Source organism: Pelodiscus sinensis, chromosome 8 (genome assembly GCF_052426305.1).
Source record: "Pelodiscus sinensis isolate ZL-2025 chromosome 8, ASM5242630v1, whole genome shotgun sequence".
Lineage (NCBI taxonomy): Eukaryota > Metazoa > Chordata > Testudines > Trionychidae > Pelodiscus > Pelodiscus sinensis.
Genome location: NC_143059.1, coordinates 64,099,349 through 64,119,465, shown reverse-complemented (window position 1 = coordinate 64,119,465; position 20,117 = coordinate 64,099,349). Strand labels below are relative to the sequence as shown.

Here is a 20,117-nt window from a genome sequence, read left to right as displayed (position 1 = left end):
TAATAATGCACAGCTGAAGAAAATGGAGACAGTTAGTGAAAATGTCCAACAGTTAAGGTGTCCAATAATTTTGTGTGTCTCTATTTTAAATGCCCATCTTGAGACACATACTTGCATTCTACTCAGTACCTAGAGATGAGGGTACACAAAATTAGCCAATTTGGGGGGGGGGGGGGCGGAATAGGAATAAGTGACTTGCCAAAGGCCACAGAGAGAATTGATCTTTGCTCTGGGATTAGAATTTAGGAGAATCTTTGTTTTTCCTGCCCTGTACTCACAACATGCCTGGTACTCCCTACTTTGAACTACGAATTTTCCGCCACTTAATTGTCTAGGTTTAATCGGGGGCACTGGTGGGTGTTTTATTATTGTTTGCATTATGTCAGTGCCTAGGAAACTCAGTCATGGACCATGGTCCTGTTTTACTAGGCACTAGGGCCCAGACTCTCAAAGGTATTTAATCTCCTAGTACCCTTTGATTTCAGTGTGAATTAGGCACTTAAATATATTGGAGGATCTGGGTCTATATCCTTACTTCTGTTTTCTTAAGGGGAAAATATATCTGGCTATGTTACATATATTAAGTGGGTTTCTGGTAAGAATGTGAAAATGGTTCTCATATAGGGTTGCCAGGTGTCTAGTATTAACCTGGACAGTTCAGTATTTTTGCGTCCTGTCCGGTAAAAAAAATTCAGAAAATACTAGACACCTGGCAACCCTACGACACACTCAGCAACTGGGCCCGGACCCCCGCCCCTGGCCCCCCTGCTTACCTGGTTCCACAGGGAAGTTCCCTTCTGGCTCGACCAAGAAAACAAGATGGCCGCCGGAAAAAATCCTAAAGACTTGAGCAAGGGGAGGCAATGCCTTCCCTGGGTCTTAGTGCTCAACCTTTCCTCTTTCTATCCTATTCTGACTCTGCACGCACTTAAAGGGGCCATGCTGTTTTAATGCTGTTTTTATTTATTTATTTTGCTCAACAATTTTGGTCTCCCCTTCCCCCCCTCCCCCTTCAACAAAATTGTTTCCCTGGTGGTTTTTTTTGGGAGGAGGGCATGGGGCGGTATTCGGTATTTATGGTTACACCATCTGGCAACCCTATTCTCATAAGTAGCAGTCAGCTGACTCTAAAGAACTCTGAAACCGTTACTTTTCAGGGGCCAATTGCAAAAGTTTCAAGTATAAGATGCCAGTAGTTTTGCTGTGGAACTGTATTTAAGAGGAAGAAATGAGTAGTCCTGTGGCACCTTAGGTTATGTCTACACAGCAGCATTAATCTACTCTTCATCTACACAGTTCTTTCGACATAATGTCAAAATAATGTCAAGCTGAAGGACTTCTTACTCCATCTCCTTAACCCTCATTTTACGAGGAGTAAGGGAAGTTGGAAGAAGAGTGCTCTAGCTCGGACTTCCTGCTGTGTACATAGCACCAAAAGCCGAAATAAGCTATTTCGACTTCAGCTTCATTTTTGACGTAGCTCAAGTTGTGTAGCTTGTTTCAGCTTTAGCCCTGCTATGACGTACCCTTAGAGACTAACAATTACACATATCATGAGCTTTCGTGGGCAAAACCCACTTCAGATGATCTGCAGAAATGGGTTTTGCCCACTAAAGCTAGCTCACTCTCTCTCTCTCTCTCTCTCTCTCTCTCTCTCTCTCTCTCTCTCATTGCCATAGGACTACTCATTTTTAAAGTTACAGACTAACATAGCTATCCTTTGAGACTGTATTTAAGAGGGTAGGGTTTTGGGGAATGAGTATGATGAATGTCTGAGAGTTCTTACTGTGAGATTTTTTTTGTCTGTTCTATCTTCATCACCCAGAAAACATCAGGACTCCAAAAAAGAAGAGGAGAAAAAGAAGCCACACATAAAGAAACCTCTTAATGCGTTTATGTTGTATATGAAGGAAATGAGAGCAAAAGTCGTAGCAGAATGCACATTGAAAGAGAGTGCAGCCATCAATCAAATCCTGGGTCGAAGGGTAGGTAACTAATTAAACCAAAATGAGAGAGAGAAAACCATATGGTGAAATTCTCCAGGAAACAAAATCTATTGCAAAGACGGAAGGAGTGTAGCCTTAGTCTGAGTATATATTACTGGATTATTTTGATATTGCATAGGGTTGAAAGATCATTTCAACAGAAAGCAAAATAAACTAAAATACCTTCCTGTTTGTATTTGTGTTTGCTTTTCCATGAGCATATTTTACTACGTGGCACCACTTGTGGGACTGAAATAATAATGAGATTGATTCTTTCAATGCTATTTCCATGTCTCAGGACTTGAAAACTGAGATTTCATGTTATTTTGGCTCTAGAAGTGGCTCACTGTGGTTTGTAAGGGGCTGCGAAGAATGTTGCGTACTAGCACACTTATAGACTGGGGAAAAAAATGAATATGGGGAAGAGTCTGGGAATAATGAGAAGGAGATGCTTTTCCCAAAGCAGTAGTGGTTCAGATCTGGGTCCTGTTAACAAATGATTGTGGGTTTGTTCAAAAAAAACACAAGGACTGAATGAATGTAAATGATGAATTCTGTCTTAGCAGAGCAAACCTGGGTAAACCAGAGTCGTAAATAAAATATTAACTTGCTGTGCGTGCCAGATTATCTATTTTTATCTGGCTTTTTTATGAAAATGGAATACAAACACAGATACTGAGTTATATTGACCTATTGTATTTTAATATGTTGTGCTTTTGATTCTTTTTTCTCTTCCCCTGTGCCAGTGGCATGCATTATCCAGAGAAGAACAAGCTAAATACTATGAGCTGGCAAGAAAGGAACGGCAGCTCCATATGCAGCTTTACCCAGGCTGGTCCGCACGGGATAACTATGTAGGTGGCTATGTAGGTGGATATTTTTTTCAGTAGTAGAGTTTGTAGAAATGTATTGTTTACCTTTAACCTGCTGAACTACGTCCACACACTGCACACAAGCACTACTTTGAAGGGGTATCTCAGGACCCCAATCTGGAAACCACAGCGGACGCTTCACCCGCATTGCCAAAACAATTGAGTGCAATTAATAGCCCTCGACTTGGAAGAGGCTCCTTCGCTGGGATGGCAAAGGATGTAAAAGGTTAGAACTGAGGCATGTGAGTAGAGCTCTGTGAAGAAATCTTGCAGGGTTTCTGCCTTCAATATGCCAACCACTGGAAGATGCTATTAGACTTGTGTTCATTTAAAAAAAATAATCTCCCTGCAATTCTCCCTTTCTTCCACAACAAAAATGAATCATGAGTGTCTTGTGCTTACCTGTGTGAGGGTCTAGTGGAAAGTGGAAGAATGACTTATCCTAGCTTCAGAGAAGGACTGGCAAAATGTGATGTGTTTGAAAGTCTTGCTCTCAAGTGAGGCTAACATAAATTATTCCACGCTCTACTGTTGTATATTTCAAATATGTTATGCCTGACTGTGGTTCTGTTTTAATATGCTTCTATTGTTTGGTCTTCTTTACAAACATATCTTGAAATTGCAATTTCCAAGCAGCAGGTGGGGTGTAGCCTGGTTGATTTTTATTTATTTCCCCCCTTGAGAAAGTCTGTTCACAGCATATGCTACTGATTTTCACTGTCTGGTTCCCAACTCTGTGCCCTCTCTTACTATTGAGTGCAGTACTCTCCTCTAGGGGCATTAAGAATGATGCTGGTGTGTATAGAATGGAGTCCATAAATTCTTAACAGATTGGTAGCTGTGCTAATCATAGGGCTTTGTAGAGGCTTTAAAATTCCTAACACTATAATATAATAATGCCCCGCCCCCTGCCTATTTTTAGGTAGTATTAATAAGTTTACAAATCCTTGCATGTAAATATCAGGAACAAATCAACCAGGGTTTTGTTAAAAAGATACTGCACAGAAATGTAGTTGTCAGAAGTCTAGTTTAATACAGTTTTACTATAGTACAGAGTGAGTATCCGTACAACACCCATAATGTCGTATCTAAAGTGATTTGATTAAATGCACTGAAATCTCTGATTACAGCATGTATAACAGGCCAGCAATGTCTATCACATGATGATGATGATAATAATAATAATAAAAGGTGTCCCGGTATTTTTGTGGGTGAATGTACTTTGTTAGAGTATAAAATAAATGGTAGCCATATTTCTAAATATGTATTTGTCCTCTGACTGTTTCGCTTGATACATAAGCGGTGTGTTATTTTTTTCTATAACAGCCATCTCCCCCTTTATTTTATTTTTTTTACCATTCCATTGCAGTTCGACTGCTTTTTCTTTCCCCAGAGAGAGGCTATCTATAACCTAACATCTGCTAGCAGATGGGTTATTAATTTCTCATTTTCTTTTGTGTGGTCATTTCCACTGGGAAGCCCCAGAAGGATTACCAAAGGCTCATTTAGTAATACACATTGTGATAGTAGACTCTCAGTACTCCCTAACGATTGATATGCCCACCATGTATACATAACTTCTCTTCTTTCAAATTTAAGGCCCAATCCTCAAACACTTACTTACTAGTGAGCGTTAAGCTTTCCTCTGCATCTGGTAGTAGTTTTTACAGGACTGAGCCCAAAAATTCTTGTTCTAATTCTAGCTGTGTTGGTCCCAGGAGATTAGAAGAACAAGGTACAGGAGGCAACATCTTGTATTGGACCAGCTTCTATTGGTGAGAGAGAGGGAGAGACGCTTTTGAGTCACACAGAGCTTCATATGGTCCAAAAGTTTGTCACTCTCACCAAAAGACGTTGGTCCAATAAAAGCTATTACCTGCCTCCAAAATTCGTAACAGCTGTCACAGACATGTGGCTTGGAAAAACGTTTAAAATATCCACACACCATAATAATACTTGGGTTGGCTTGTTTTTTGCCATTGTCTCCTTTGTGTCTAATTGGTTTTTAGCCATAAACGTTACCTGCGCACTCTATGTATAGTGGCATACATGCGTCCCTGCATGTGCCAGTGCACTCAGGTGTACAGAACAGGAGAAACTGTTTGCAGTCTGCAACAATGCATGAGATCGCTATAGTTGTTATAGAATGCCTAATATCTCTGTACCGGAATAATGTTATATTACTATTTAAATAACTAGTTTTGCCTGTTGAGGTATCAAAATCCTCTCATCTCCCTCCTTCCCCAACCATCTTTATTTTCTCTTCATCCCTCTTCCTTATCTTTCTGTGCTCTCTGGGCATAAAACAATCCTCTTTAGAGGGGAAGGCATAGGAAAGAGGTCTCCGTGGGGTCCAGCAGCAGCTCATGCCAGCTTCTCCATCAACACACACGTTTTCGTTGGTATGGGCTGGATTGAGACCATCAGACCATAGGGCTTAGTAGTTCTTGGTACTGTGCAGTCTGATATCCTCTTGGGAGTTCTATAAGGAGTAGTGCTAGGACCTGCCGTATGCTTAAAAGCGGTTTCAAGGAACGTTCATTCTGCTTTGGTGACTGTCGCTGACAGATGGGCATGTACCGTGTCTTAAATGTTTAGGACCTTTACATTTGTCCTCAGCATGTGAGCAAAGAGAAACCCTTTCTTCTCAAGCTAAAAAGGACAGGATGAGAAAGCCGATGCTTTCCCAGCGGCTTGATGCTGTATCCCCCCCTGACCTTCAGGGGGAACCTTGCTTCAGTAGGAGAGCTCAATAGCCTCGCATCACACAGGCACATCAACTACAGGGTCCCCCCCTTGCCCCTCCCTCCTTCGCTCCATTCAGAGTTCTTGGAGTTTTCCTCCTCCCTCAGGCTTTCTTTGGACAACAGGCCTTCCAGAGATCTAGAAGGGAGGCATGATGGGGGCACCAAAGCTTGTTAAATCATATCCCATCATCAGCAGTTTCACATCAAGCATCGAAGCTTTTGAGACACATAGCACATCCCTTCAGCAATGCACGCAGCACTTTCTAGCAACCGCAGATTTCAGCCTCCTCTTCCGGTGGATTTGGGGAATGCCTTGTTAGTGCCTCAGGAGGCACATTTGGTCTTCCACATACTGGTAGGAGAAACCATGCCTCACTGAATGCAGCGCTCAGTATTATGTATGGGGATGCTTTACCTCAGGTACATGGGATTCAGTTTAGCAGGGCTCCTTCATTTCTCCTGCATTCAGACCTGTTGTGGGGGAAGTTTCTGCATATCCTTGTGAGACAAAGCTTGTTTGTCAGTGGATTTTGAGCCATCACGGCTAAGGGTGTTATCTAGCGTAATTTAGTAAACAGCACTCGTATGTGTAAACTTCCAACACATAAGGGGGGATTTATCACAAAACTTTTGTAGGAACTGGTATTGACTTATGCCACATTTGAAAGCAAGTTCCTATGCTACTCTTTTGGCTACTGAATGGATCCAGCAACGTTGTCTTTGATATTAACAGAAGAATCAGTATATATAGGTCCAAGGAGAAGCTGGACTTAGTTGTGGAGAGAGAAAGAAAGCCTGCCAAAAAAGTCAGCAAGGGTTTTATATCCAGATCTAGATCTCTGGTAGCCAGAAAACTTGCATAGCGTAGGGATGAAAAAATCCTTGGACTTTGTCATCTCCATGGAGTAATGAGGCAAAGAAGAGAAATGTGTCAGCTGTGAGGCGCCTTCAGAAATGTCTAATCAAATATCTTCTCATTGTGCAGAAAGGGTCTCTGCTGGCCTCTTTCTCCAGTGTTAATTAGGGTGGAACGGCGTTCCCCAAGTGTGTGTTGATAAGGAACCAAAGATCTCCTTGGTAAAAATATACTCATCATTCATTTTTAATTATAGCACATTGATACCTGGCTGGAAGGTCTGGTACAGTTGGCATGTGGTCACTGGCTCAAAATCCACTCCCTCTTTTTATTGTATTTACCAGCAAAGGAGGTGCTGGAGCTGACTCATGTCTGTCCCCCAGCTAGCCCTGGTCTGATAGTTCTCCAATATCTTAAACTGGTGGGAAGCAATCTGTTTTCTCTTAAACAAACCAAAAAAATTAAATAAATCAATTCCAGAAAGGGGCCCTTTCTGTCTGTTAACCTGTCAACGTGCTTCTTGAGCTAGGAATTAGAGATGTACGAGCCTTGGTCAATTAGGCCTGGTTACACTGAAGAGAAAAGTCAACATAAGATACGCAATGCCAGCTATGTTAATTACATCACTGAAGTTGACAAATTTTAAATCATGTTTTCGGGCCATGCACAAAGCAGGAGGTCAACGAAAGCAAATGCTACCGTCGACTTTCCTTATTCCTAGTGCGGAGTAGGACTGGCATGGGAACGCACTCCAAGTTTGAAATAGCGGGTCTTCTCTGGACTTCACTATCGACTGTGGCAGTGTCTATCTTCTGCGTAGTGTAGACATGGACTTGCTGTGTTGTAAATCTGGAGCAACTCCACTGCGTGAAGTTACTCTGAATTTACATCGGTGTAAATGAAAGTGGGAGCAGGAGCCCTGTTTTTGTCTGTGATGTATTGCCTCTGGACTGCTTAGCAAAGTGTCACCTCTCTATTCCCAAAGTTTCTCAGGGCAGTGACTGGAATGGCCTCTGCAGTTTTACATAAATTGTACCAAAGGAGAGCCAAAGATAGCAGCCCCCCTCTGAAAATCACCTCAGATGTGACTGAGATAATTCCCCATTAACAGTAACTTGGGCTCAGAATTACTGGAATATCCATTAAAGCTGCCAGCACACACAGCTTTCCTTTTATCAGCAAAAGTTTCTCCTGAACAAGACTGTACTTGTCACATCCAAGACAGCAGGGTGGCAGTTTACTACCTGAACAGGCAAGGACAGACAAATTCAGAGGCCTTTTGCCAGGAGACCTACAGGATTTTTTAAACTCCCTCTTCAAAAGAACCTTCACATTTTTGGTCTTACAAAGTAGAGCATAAACATCTCAGAGGAGATGCTGAGCTGCAGCCCAAAATTAACCACTCAGATGGGCGTCAGACCAAGTAACTGAAGAAAAGCCATCCCATGTCTACGAGAACTTTCTGTCCTCCCCTCAGACGTAGCCAGGCCTTCAGAAGCACTGCAAAGTCCCTACTTTGAGAATACAAAGCTTGTTGCCACTTGAACACAAGAGACTTCTGGCCTTAGTGATTCCCTTGTGCCTTCTCACCAGTTCCTATTATTCAAAGTCGGAGAACTCCGTGCTGCTTCTAGACAACTTTGCTGTCCTACAAGTCATCACTTAGGTATCCAGCCATCCATGAACATGAAAGAATCTATTCCCCTTGCTCGAGCCTTGAGAGCCTTCAAAGTCTTTGTATTGCTGTGCAAGCTGTGTCACTGAATGCTGAGGGAGGACATTAGAGAAGGAAAGGTTACTTACTAGAGAAGAGATCCCTTTCCTTTCTGGACTGCAGTCAGTCCTTTCAGCTCTCCCCTTGTTGAAATAGGAATTTAGTTTCCACAAGATTAGGGCTATGTCTACACTGTAGGGGAAAGTCGGAAAAAAAAATGGAAATTGAGGTTCGCAATTTGCGTATTTTTTTTCTGCTTTTCTTCTGAAAGAGGCTTTTCTGACATTTGGCCTGTCTACACAGGGCCAAATGTCAGAAAAAAAACTCTCTTTCAAAACATCCCTTCTTCCTCATAGAACAAGGTTTACAGGGATGCCGAAAACACGTTTTCTGAATTTTTTTTTTTGGAAAAGCAGACTTGTTCCTCGGACGCGGCAGAGCTTTTCTGGGATACTGTGTAGACATAGCCTAAGATTAGCCTTATGGTAATGGCCTATGTCATGCTATTTGAGGTGAGTATAAGAAAAGCAAGAGCAAAGAACAAAGCAACAAAAACAAAACCACCTACCTCAGCCTGTTAGCTTTTGACAACATGTACAACTTACTTACTGGAAAGAATTGTTTGGGAAAGGACCCACGTTTGATAAAACATTACTTACTGTTTGGTTTTGCCATGGGGCAGAAACTGTAGAGTGTTTTAGATAAAACACTTTGATTTTATTCAGTTGCTAGGGTTCCTGTAAATTCTTAAACCTGTATTTCTGCATGTTAGCTTTTTCCCTGTGAGCTTCTCCTTTTCTATTTAAATAGTCACTTTTTGCAATAGGGGCCATGTCTGAGCACTCTCTGTCTCCAGTGTTCTCAACGTGGACCTGAACCAAAGAGCATTATGCCACCTTGAGGATACCACCCTAAAAGATTTTGGCCCATTCCAGGCATTGGGGATGTCTGGCAGAGAGAAGTGAGGTGTCAGATTTATTAATTTGCCTTGCCATGAGTTGCCCCTTCTAGCCCTCATTCTGTCGCTCAGCCACTTACAGGACCCTGCTTTCATGCTTCAGGCTCTGGTGAAGCTGCTTTGCGACTAGAATAGAGGGCTAAGCACAAGGTAAGCAGGCAGAGCCATGTCCTGCACAGATGGCATGGTCGCTTCCCGAGCTTCCTTGAGATGGGCAGGAGCCACAAGTGTGCTCCTTTGCTCAGGTGTGTCCTGCAACATGGTTTGTTGCCTGGTGGGGTGAGCTTTCAGGACAGTTCTCCCTTGTCTCGCTCGGCCTCATCTTAAAGACAAGTTCCTACAAATCCTTTCTGTTTGTATATGTTGCTTGCAGGGAAAGAAGAAGAAGAGGAAAAGGGATAAGCAGCCAGGAGAGACCAATGGTAAGTAAAATAAGTCAATATTCCTTACTTAGTGGAACAGTAGAGTATGTGACCTTCTGTTCCTAGGTTTTGGGGAGGGAAGGAGGAAGGAATGGGCTTCTCCTGGCCGTGTTGGCCACTGATCCCTATTGTAGTCAGCCTTTTATTTTAGCTTAATGCATTTTAATTAATTGTTTACGGCCCTTCTAAAACTAGTAACCATATCACTGCATGTGAAGCATTTTGTGAAATTAGTTGAATTTGTTCTTAATTATTACAAAGCCATTAATTTTAGAACCAGAGTTGTAATGCCTATGCCATTGTTTTAAAGTTGTGCGCTTCTTTTGTGTGCGTGCGTATGTGTTTGGCATTAATTTGGGCTGTACCTGTGTGTTCTGATGCATGCCTTACAGTGGTAAATCGCGCCCATTTTAAATTAAGGAGGTTTGCCATTCTTTGTAGGCTATTAGAAATACTGCATAGGCAATCTCATAGTCAATTTTGCAGAAGCCCTGATTTAATTTTTTTGAAGCCTTTGTATAATTTGTTCTTTTTTTTCAGAACACAGCGAATGTTTCCTAAATCCTTGCCTTTCACTTCCTCCGATTACAGGTGCTAATGTCATTTTGAGTCATTTTGAATAGTTTATAAACTGCTTTTTAATTTTTTTCCTGCCATTATAGATTTTAACATTAAACACTTATGACATTAAATGGGAAAAATCCACACGTTTTTACCGTATATATCTATATAATATGCTTGGTAGAATTTTTTTTAATTTTGTTTTTGTTCTTTTATTTTTTGTTACATTGCTATTAAAATAATAATAAAGTAAAAATAACGCAAGAGTTGTACTAACTGTGCAAATTGAATATGCAGTATTTCTTTAAAGAGACTGATAAAGAAGGAAATCAGTAATGAACCTCCTTAATCTAATGGCATTTTTCACGGCTCCCACTAAGTCTTCTCACATCAGCATGCCTTCGCAGTATTATTTTTTTTATTTCATTTTGATTTTGGTTTGTTTGTTTATTTTTCCTTTCTGTTCATGACTATCCATCGCAATTCACTAGCTTGACTAACTTGGTACATTTTCCCATGCTTCACAATTTTTTTTCTGGCTAATGCTAACATGCCCATTCTGCAGTCTGCTTCTTCTTATCCATTCCTCCCCTTTTTTTTTTTTGAAAAATTATTATCAATTAAAATTTTAAAAATGAATGTTCTTCCAAAAGCTGCATTATCCCAATAGAGACTTCCCCCCCTTTTCTCTTTTTGTATGTGTGTGTCTGAGTTGAAGAAAAAAGCATGTTCAAGAGCTAACCTCCATACTTAGCTTCTTTTTTCTTCCTTCCCCTGTCCCCCAAAAAAGAGAAAAAATATGCCCCAAAACCATCATTTTAAACAAACCATAGTAACTTCCCTCTTGTTTTAAATGAGAAGAGACAGTCCTTTAGAAAGGGATACTGCAGCTTTAATTGCAACAGCTAATTTCAAGAGTTGAATAAGAATGTGATTATCACTATTTTTTTAACTTTTAAATCGAAAGTCGATATTTTGCGATTAATAATGAGGTCATTGATTTTATTCCCTTTTTTATTTTTATTTTTTTATTTTTATCTTTCTCTTTTTTCCCCTTCTCTCTCTCTCTCTCTCTCTCTCTTTTTCTCTCTCTCTCTCCTTTTTCTGCTCGCTTCTTTCTTGAACTCATTCAGACCTGAGCGCTCCTAAGAAATGCCGAGCGCGCTTTGGCCTTGATCAACAGAATAACTGGTGCGGCCCCTGCAGGTGTGTATAGTTTTCCCAGACTCGCTATGGCTGGTTTGCAGCTGGTTTATTTGGTACTTTCCCCTTTTTTTCCTGCCTTGTTGCTTTGTAGCTCTGTGTTGTGATCTAGAAGACACAAGGGAGCGGGACACTGCCATGAATTATCATCTCTCTGAAAGGGTTTTGCTTTTTTTCCCCCCTCTTTCCTTGCTGCTGCTAGCCAGAAATCCACTGTAAAACAGCATCAGCCTAAGCATATCTGATCCATGACTGCAAACACAATCCTGCCCTCCCAAACTTCTCTCAAGGAATGTTGCATACTCTGAACATATTGAAGGCTCTTTGAGAATGCAAGCATTGAGTGTGTTCAAAACAGTGGGCTAAGTGAAGCAAATGCACAACCGTGTAACCATTTTAGAGTTTTTTGTTTGGTTGGTTTGGCTCGTTGTGGAAGCCCTCTTTCTTTCATACCCTTGGTGAGAGGGGAGATTACCAAATAAAACTGAGACAATTTAAGAGAAACGTAGCTGTAGCTAAGATTTCACATCCAAATGAGCTCTATCCACCATTGTGTTTGTATTTTTTGTGTTTACCTTATGCTAACAGATGCAAATACTCCAAAGAAGTGTCGGGCATTGTTCGGGCTTGACCGACAGAGTTTATGGTGCAAACCATGCAGGTATACTACCCAATTAGGCCTTTGGGGAAATAAAAGCATTCTGTCCTCTCAGTTCATTTGTGTGATTTATTTTTTTAACCTCCTCCCCACCCTTCCTGCCTTCTCTCTCCCACAGCATCAAGTGCTAATAATCTTTGATTCTCAAAATTCCTTGCTGATGTAATGCCATTACTTTGCTTTCCTTACCAATAACCTTTCCCTGGTGGTAGAACTGGGATCAGGCGAACCCTGAGGTACTCTGAAACTGATACAGCAAAACGAATGCTTAGGTGGACATTTGCACTGCATTTGTGTGTGTGTGTGTCCACTGTCTCCAAAGGGTTAAAAGATTCAGTGATCTGCAGCTCTACACTGGTGTTTTCATCACAATTGTATGTAGGCCAGCCAGTGTTTACAGCTTATATTGTACTTACGCCACCAACCTATTTGTAAAACTCACAAATGCACGTAACAGATCTATACTTTCTAACACCATTGTTTTGGAAATTCTTGAAATTGTAACCCCACAAAGTGAGCTGTAAACACACGAGCTGTAGAGAAAACTAATTGCAGCTTTGGTAGGACAGTTTTCAGCATTGAAAGGAAGGCACCTAACAAGCCAAATTTCCCGACAGCCTATGTTCTGCTGCAGGTTTAGACCAAATCTGTAGCTCCTCCATGGATAACTCAAGAGGTACTTCTTTCTTGGTGGAGGGATACCAGCTAGTTCTTTTTCTCATTCCCTTTCCATAATGACCGCATTTGGTTAAATTTGTTATTTCTTTGTTCTGATACAAGCAGTCTTTGAATATGGAATATTATGATGGTAGGTATTTCAACCAAAACCACACTCTGTATGTAGTGCTTTCCTCTCTCACCTCTCCCTCTTACTCATGCCCTTGCCATGTGCTTCATCTTCATTTAGAAGATAGACTAGATGTTCATATATTATGTGCATGCACACACTCCTTTTGTTTTTCCCGATGCCACGCATAAACATGGATTGACAATGTACTATGTGTCTCACCATTAAGATAAACAAAGGCTCATAAAATGTCTTCAAAAGATTGCATTCTGCCCCATTCGGAATTATGAGCTCCATTAGAAGCATGCTTAGTACTGTGAGTTGTGTGTGAAGTGCAAAGACAATCACGTTAGATGTCAATGTCAATGCATACGTTAAATACCTTTTGAAAATAGCAATTTAAAATGCTTTAAAAAAGGGGGAGGAGGGAGGAAATCCAGCCTAGAGAATGGGTAGCCACTTACACTGTGAAGAAGTAGAAGACTTGAAAACTATATAGTAAAGACACTTATAATGTGTTTAATTAAACTTATAGTGTGGTTAATTTAGTGCAACGTGTCAACAGATACTTATGTAGTCTATAGATAATGTATTTGATATGTGTCAAACTTTATATGCTGAGGGATTGTAAGAACTAGCTCTACACCATGTTTGTGTCATTTATCATTCTCTATCCACTTATATCAACATCATACTGTTAAAGCTACATTTTAGCATTAGAGGGACTTTTCATTAGAGCTGTAGGATTGTCAGTTTGGCAGTGCATTAGTTGTGTACGATGAGAAATAAGCCCTTTCTTGTCTTCATTTTTTGCCTTAGATTATTCTGGTTTTATTCAAAAATATGTGCAGCAAGTTAGAGTCTTTTTATTTGTAACAACTTTTATTATAAGCATTGCCTGGGATAATATGATCCCTTTACTGTCATAGCTCAAGCTTTATGTTTATTGACTTTTATTTTACATACATCATGGCATTTTCTCATTAGGCAGAATATAGGTCAGTGCATTTCGTGTGCTGGTGCTACTCAGAGCTTCTTGTTTATAGAGTGTTAGTTTTCTGTAGTGGATCTTTGAAAGAGGTGATACGTAGTTGGATAATGTGGCAGAAACAGACGCGTTTGACTAGGTGGAACCTAGAAAACACTTGCCATTATCCAGGGTTTTCATTTCTGGTAATAGCAGCGTGAGATTAGTTTTCATAGGTCCGGGTTCACCACCGGTATAAAAGGGCACATATTAATATCATCATTAATAATAATATTAATATTTATATAGCTCTTACCATTTTCAAAACATTGTCTGGACTCTGTTCCTCACAATGTGCTTGTCTGATGGTAAGTAGCTTTGTTATCCTTAGTTTATAAACAGGCAACCCCATGAGTTTGCATCATAGCGGCAAGACTTTGGGGCTTACAGATCTGTGGGTTCCCCCCCCCCCCCACTTACTCCCTTGAGTGAAGTTGTGGCCACTTACACTAGTGGTGAATTTGGCACTGTATCTTTTGTTTGTAATTAGTTTTTTGGCATTCTGTGCTATGCTAATAGGCACAGAAATACACTGTGGTGACCCAAAGGGCCAGTTCCAGCATGGAAAAACTAGTTGAAGCCACATAAATATACCAGGGGAAGCTGATGTTAGAGAGACCTTCTTTTAAACATGGGTTTGCAGACTAGCAGCTTTCACGTTGACATTAAGAACTGAAGATTTAATAGAAGTAGAGAGAAACATTAGGCTAAAATCATTAAAATGAAAGATAATTGGGACAAATTTGACTTTAGAGAGGGTATTAACATCCCAGGCCAAAACGACCTTTCACATCTGTGCCCTGACCATCTGCTTTGCCATGAGGTGTTTGGGCTCTTACTATCAGCCATATGTTATGATAGTGAGCAACCTCGGCACCTGATAAGAGCCGATATGTGTTAGGTGAGCAGAATTTGAATCCTCTGTGTGCTAGGAAGTGAAATTTCTGGAGACCTGGGACCATGCTTGCCTTTCCATCTAGTCATTAGCTCTGACCATTCCAACACGGGGCATGACGCAACATGTCCAGCTGCAGTTCAAAAAAGCTGGGATTTGCATTAAGGATAGGAGAGCATTGCACAATTTCAATTTAGAACCCGAATAATGTGGAACTAGACGTGGAGTTTTGGGGGGCGGAGAGAGAGGTATAAGAAGTAATCTAGACCATTGACTGCAATTACTCTTAACACTCAGCTATAGGTTTCCAGTGTTATTTGATGAGGAATTTAGCAAGGTTCTGTTTTGAGCCCACCGAATTATTTTCCCATCTTTTAACTTTACCCTAATAAAGCATGGTTTGCTACCTGACTTCTTCATTTTTCTTTCTTTTCTTCTTCTTGTTTCCTCTCCCTTCCCATCCCTCTCCCCACCTTTCCTTACTTTTACATTTTTAAGTGCATGAATGCCTTTGTTTTTAGCATGTATTGATCTGCAGGCTAACGTGGTTAAAACTCTAATAGCCCTAACCTTTTACCTTTCTGTGTGGAACTTTGAGCAGAACCTCAATGTATTGTCTAACTCTGGTAAGGGAGTGTTATGCCATGGAAACCTGCCAACTCCCTCTTTGAAGCAGGTGTAAAGTAGGGTTCAGTACCAGACCATATCTTTTTTCCAGGAGCAGAAGATTAGATCCAACTCTTAGTTTTTTAAAACAAACAAACAAACAACCTCGCTTCAAAGATAAAGCGGAGGGGAGAGCTTATTTTTCCCACCTGGACTGACACAACAAAATACCCAGTTGAGCCAAATCCACCATTGATACAAAAGCATAAAATCTACTTACTTGAATGGAGTTACAGTTGCTTAGATCTGAGGGAAATTCTCCCATTCACATTGATATTCCATGCTTGATAAGTTGGGAAATAAACCCTTATTTTTACTCAATTCCTTTTGCCATTTCTTGGTGAGTCGTTTAACTGTTCTGTCGTATCCAGTGGAACTAGTTAGAAATGTAGTCTTTTTTTTTTTTTTTTTTTGTAAAGTTTAGCTGACTTTATCCAAGAGTTTGATAAGCATTGTCAATCGGAACACATAGTGTGACACATAGTGTGATACCGGGTTTAGCACTTTCCATAGAAAAGCTGTGTTTGTGTGGCATGACTTTTAGAGTAACTTTGGCCACTGAATTTTGGTCTGTGAGGTGCTAATTCTTTTTGTCCTGCATATATCCATCAAGAAAAGACATTATGAAACTGTCCTCATTATGAAACTGTCCTCCAAACTTGGTGGCAAGGGGGCAGGGAAAAAGGGAGAAATTAGTTTTTTGCGGGGTGGGTGGATATTTTTAGGTCACCTTTTCTTGTGAAACACCCATAATTCCTGGTGTGAACTGAGTTCTATGTTGCTCCTTATCTTTTTTCCCTGTTGTTGTGCTGTTCACTTACTGAGATTGAATCCTGCTTTGAAGTTACATAAATGGCCTCTCAAAGGACTATTCTCCCCCAAACACAGAAAAACAACCCAGAATACCCACTCCTTCCCTACAAAACAAGAACAAAAAATTAAAAGCCACAACCTGCAGGCCATACAACCAGTTATTCTTGTTATTTTGAATCATTTTCTGTTTATCTTGTTCTTCTTCTGACTTACTTTGTTTTTATTTCCCTTCCTTTTGTTCTTCCTCGTTACATTTCCTTTCTGTCTGACTCTGGATTTGGTGTGGTTCTTAACAGAGAGAGGAAAAAAAAGCATGAGTGGTAGTTCTCATCTACTGCTGCTTTGCTAAGATGTTATGTCTCAAAGTCTTTATATCAGTCGCTTAAAAGCAGCCTTCAGGTGCATGGTGTTACAGCTGTTTACAATTGGATACAAGCCGACATGGATAAATTATTAGCACTCTAAAGTTTTTTATTTTGTCAGGGCTAAATTTTTGCAGGAAGAATTGACCATTTTAGGAAAACAAGTTCATAGACGAGAAGAGTGGGCGACAAGAACTTGAATCTGAACAGTGTTCATAAAAAAACTGCACAGGAGAAAGAGAAAATTTGTCTCCTCTCCAAGTCAGGTAGCAGAAAGTTCAGTTCCTTAGAGGAGTTAATTGCTTTATACACACCCAGGGATACTTTTAAGTACCTCGCAGGCTCTGGGTGTGACCTGTTCAGAGATCAGGGTAGATTATTTATGGCTCTTTGTTTTAGATACCTTTCTCCATTAGCATCTTTGCCCTTTATTCACAGATAACTTTCTCCCTGTTTCTAGGAGAAAAAAAAAGTGCGTTCGCTACATACAAGGTGAAGGCAGCTGCATCAGCCCACCCTCTTCAGATGGAAGCTTACTAGACTCTCCTCCTTCTTCTCCTAACATGCTAGCCTCCCCCACAAGAGACTCAAAACCACAGACTGAACAAACGCAACCTCTCTCGCTCACATTGAAACCCGACCCACTGGCACACCTCTCCATGATGCCACCACCGTCCTCTTTAGTCCTGTCCGAAACCTCTGCTAGCAAGCCCGGTGCCCCGTCTGCTACTAATTGTCAGAATGGGCCATTGGATCATCCGCCTGCCACTTTACAGCAGTCAGCAGCACCCTCCTCATCATTAGCACAACCTTCGACATCCTCCTTGCATTCCCATAATTCTTTGGCTGGGACACAGCCCCAGCCACTGTCACTCGTAACCAAGTCTTTAGAATAGCTTTAGCCTCTTTAGCCCTTGCTTTTTTAAAAAGAAAATTGTGTTGTTGGGTATTTTTTTGTTTTTGTTTTATTTGGTTTTATTTTTTAATTTGTGCCACATGGCTACATTAGTTGATGTTTATCGAGTTCATTGGTCAATATTTGACCCATCGTTATTTCGATTTCTCCTTTTAAATATGTAGATGAGAAAAAGCCTCATGATTCTGCCAAAATTTTTATCAACAGCTGTTTAAAGTCTTTGTAGCGTTTAAAAATATATATATATATACATAACTGTTATGTAGTTCCGATAGCTTAGTTTTAAAGACTGATTTTAAAAATTTTAAAAAAAGAAGCAATTTTGAAACAGCCCTTGCAGAAGGTGTTGGTTCTTTATTATTTGTATTAAATACGAGCTTGCGAACCAATCATTTTACATCTGGTTTTTAAACCTTTAAGGGCACAATGAATGCAGTGCCGCTACTTTTTTTTCCTTTCTCGTGTGAAACAACTTTTATTGTGATGTTACTTGTTATTGTTTAAATGTACAGAAACAAAAGGGTTAAAATGTGTTAATAAACCTTGTTCCATGGTGTTGTTCTTTTTGGGGGAGGGAATGCTACTCAACAAATTAAAAGTATCACAACGCTATTGGACCAGTAGTATTTATTGCTTTAGAGATTGCTTGTTGTATCTGTATGTTGTCCATTTTTAAATATGTTTTTCCCTTTTTTTCTTGAAACATTGTATAAAGGTTTTTTCCCTTAGTGTAAGCATCTTATATATAACAACTCATTTGTACAAGGTTTTTAAGTTTATATATAAATGTGTATATATATATTTTTTCGGGGGAGGGGGATTATTTTGATTTTTTTTTTCCTGTATGAAACACACAGTTGCCACCAAATGGACATTTGCAGATGCATTTTGAAGGATCAATAGTGTAAAAATAAAGACATGAAACAGAAATTGCTTTAAAAGCCATTACACGTATAAAAAGACTTGAAAATTTAGCAAGGGAATTTTTAGCACGCTGTTTGAAAAAATAGCAACGTCCAAGTGTCTCTCATTCAGAACTGCAGTTGAATCCCCTGCGACAGTAGAACTGTAGCCCGTGTACAAAATTTTTATGTGCCAAAATTCTCAGTGACTTAACTTTCTCCCAATGACTTTATTTTTTTTAAATGCTGTAATTTTTTTGTTCATCATGTTTTGCTGTGATGTTACATAGGTAGATATGTATGTAGTTTTAATGTCACCTATAACAGACGTGTTTGGTAGCAGATTGTCCGGAAAGCATTTAAAACGAAGAGGTGTAAACCCTTAAGGGCCAAATTCTGTATATTAGATTACTCATAAAAGGAAAATCAGACTGCCACTTTTATGTACACTTACTACATACAGGTAGGTAGCAAACTTAAAACAAACAAAAAAACTAGGCATGTTGATGTTGCAAAAAAAAAAAACGCTGTATAAAGCTGAAAAATTGTTCATCTGTTCATTCAGTGCCATTGTAGTTGACATGAAGCGATTGTAAAACTGTCTCAGATTTTTCTCTGGTTTATTAAGATGCTAACTATAACATTTTTTGTGAATACTTTGAATGTTTCCTAACAGTTGTGATGTTACTGTTCCGTTTTATGCTCTTATTCCAATTTTCATTTTTAATGGTTTGGAAGCCATTTTTGTAATGAATAAATGTTCATGCTGTACAGTATCTGTAGCATGCAGTTCTGGATTAATAAAAGCAACTTAGTATGTGCAGAAAAAGCCTTGTCAACTCATTTGTGTGCTGATTGCATTTTATTGTGGTCTTGCAGGTTGATACACTTTGCATGCCATGAAGAGCTGGAAGAAATGTTTTCAAAATTTCACCAAATGACAAAAAAAAATCTTGTATTCATGAACATTTCACCAATTTTTAGCCTCCTCCAAATACCAATATGTTCTATTTATGTACTTGTTGCTGGGATCCTGCAGTTGTTCATTTCAGTGAAAAAAGGTCTTTTCTTTGCTCAGCAAACGTACGTGTGCAAACCAACAGTGATATCACTTTTTTGTTAAGCAATTAGCTCATTGCTGGCATTATACAATGAATAAATAATAACATGAACTGAACATAATGTTATTCTCCCCCATTTGATTCTGATAGTTGGAGAGGAAGATCGGTCTGATTGGTTATACTTTAAAAGCAAACTCCATTTTCTCAGCCCAGCAATCTAGTGATTCATCAGGTCAGTTTCACGTCATAAAGGATGGAATTCACCCTAATTGAGACTTAACTTGGCACACATACGTAGGACCTTGTTCTGCTCCTCTGCTGACATGAACTGACGTGTGATGTGTGTTTGAAAGAAAAAGGTTACATTTTTATGCACTTTGGCTGATTACTATAATTTGGAGGGAGTGGCTCTCAGGTTCTACTGTTGCTTTAAAAAAAAGCCATTTACAGCATGTCCCACCATTTTGTTTCCGTCAATCAAAACCCGAAAAGGACTAAAGAATATTTTCAAGACTGCTCAGTGTCCACAATGTAGGGCTAAGGTTTTAAAGGTCCTTAGTACCCAGCAGATCCCATTGAGAATATCAAAGCTGGATGCTGAGTGCTTTTGAAAATCTCACCCTAATTCTGGCAATTTTTGCATGATAGTTTAGTGTTAAGGCCATATTTTGGGGGGAGGAGGGACAGAGAATTTTGGTACTCTTGGATTACA

General features: G+C 39.9%; 1 protein-coding gene across 24 annotated transcripts in view; it reads left to right on the top strand.

The window, feature by feature from the left end:
• Positions 1-19,173, top strand: part of TCF7L2 (transcription factor 7 like 2) — a 227,750-nt gene extending 208,577 nt beyond the window's left edge. For 5 of the 24 annotated variants that reach the window (XM_014579442.4, XM_075935454.2, XM_014579443.4 and 2 more), the window contains 6 exons: positions 1,826-1,985; positions 2,732-2,851; positions 9,506-9,554; positions 10,095-10,145; positions 11,249-11,321; positions 16,987-19,173. In XM_014579442.4, the coding sequence (XP_014434928.1) occupies positions 1,826-1,985; positions 2,732-2,851; positions 9,506-9,554; positions 10,095-10,145; positions 11,249-11,321; positions 16,987-17,422 (889 nt within the window). In that variant the 3' untranslated portion in view covers positions 17,423-19,173. Of the gene's footprint in view, positions 1-1,825; positions 1,986-2,731; positions 2,852-9,505; positions 9,555-10,094; positions 10,146-11,248; positions 11,322-11,906; positions 11,980-16,986 lie in introns of all 24 variants that reach the window. The other 19 variants (XM_006134979.5, XM_006134978.5, XM_006134976.5 and 16 more) reach the window with 10 other exon arrangements.
• Positions 19,174-20,117: the final 944 nt, after the last annotated feature.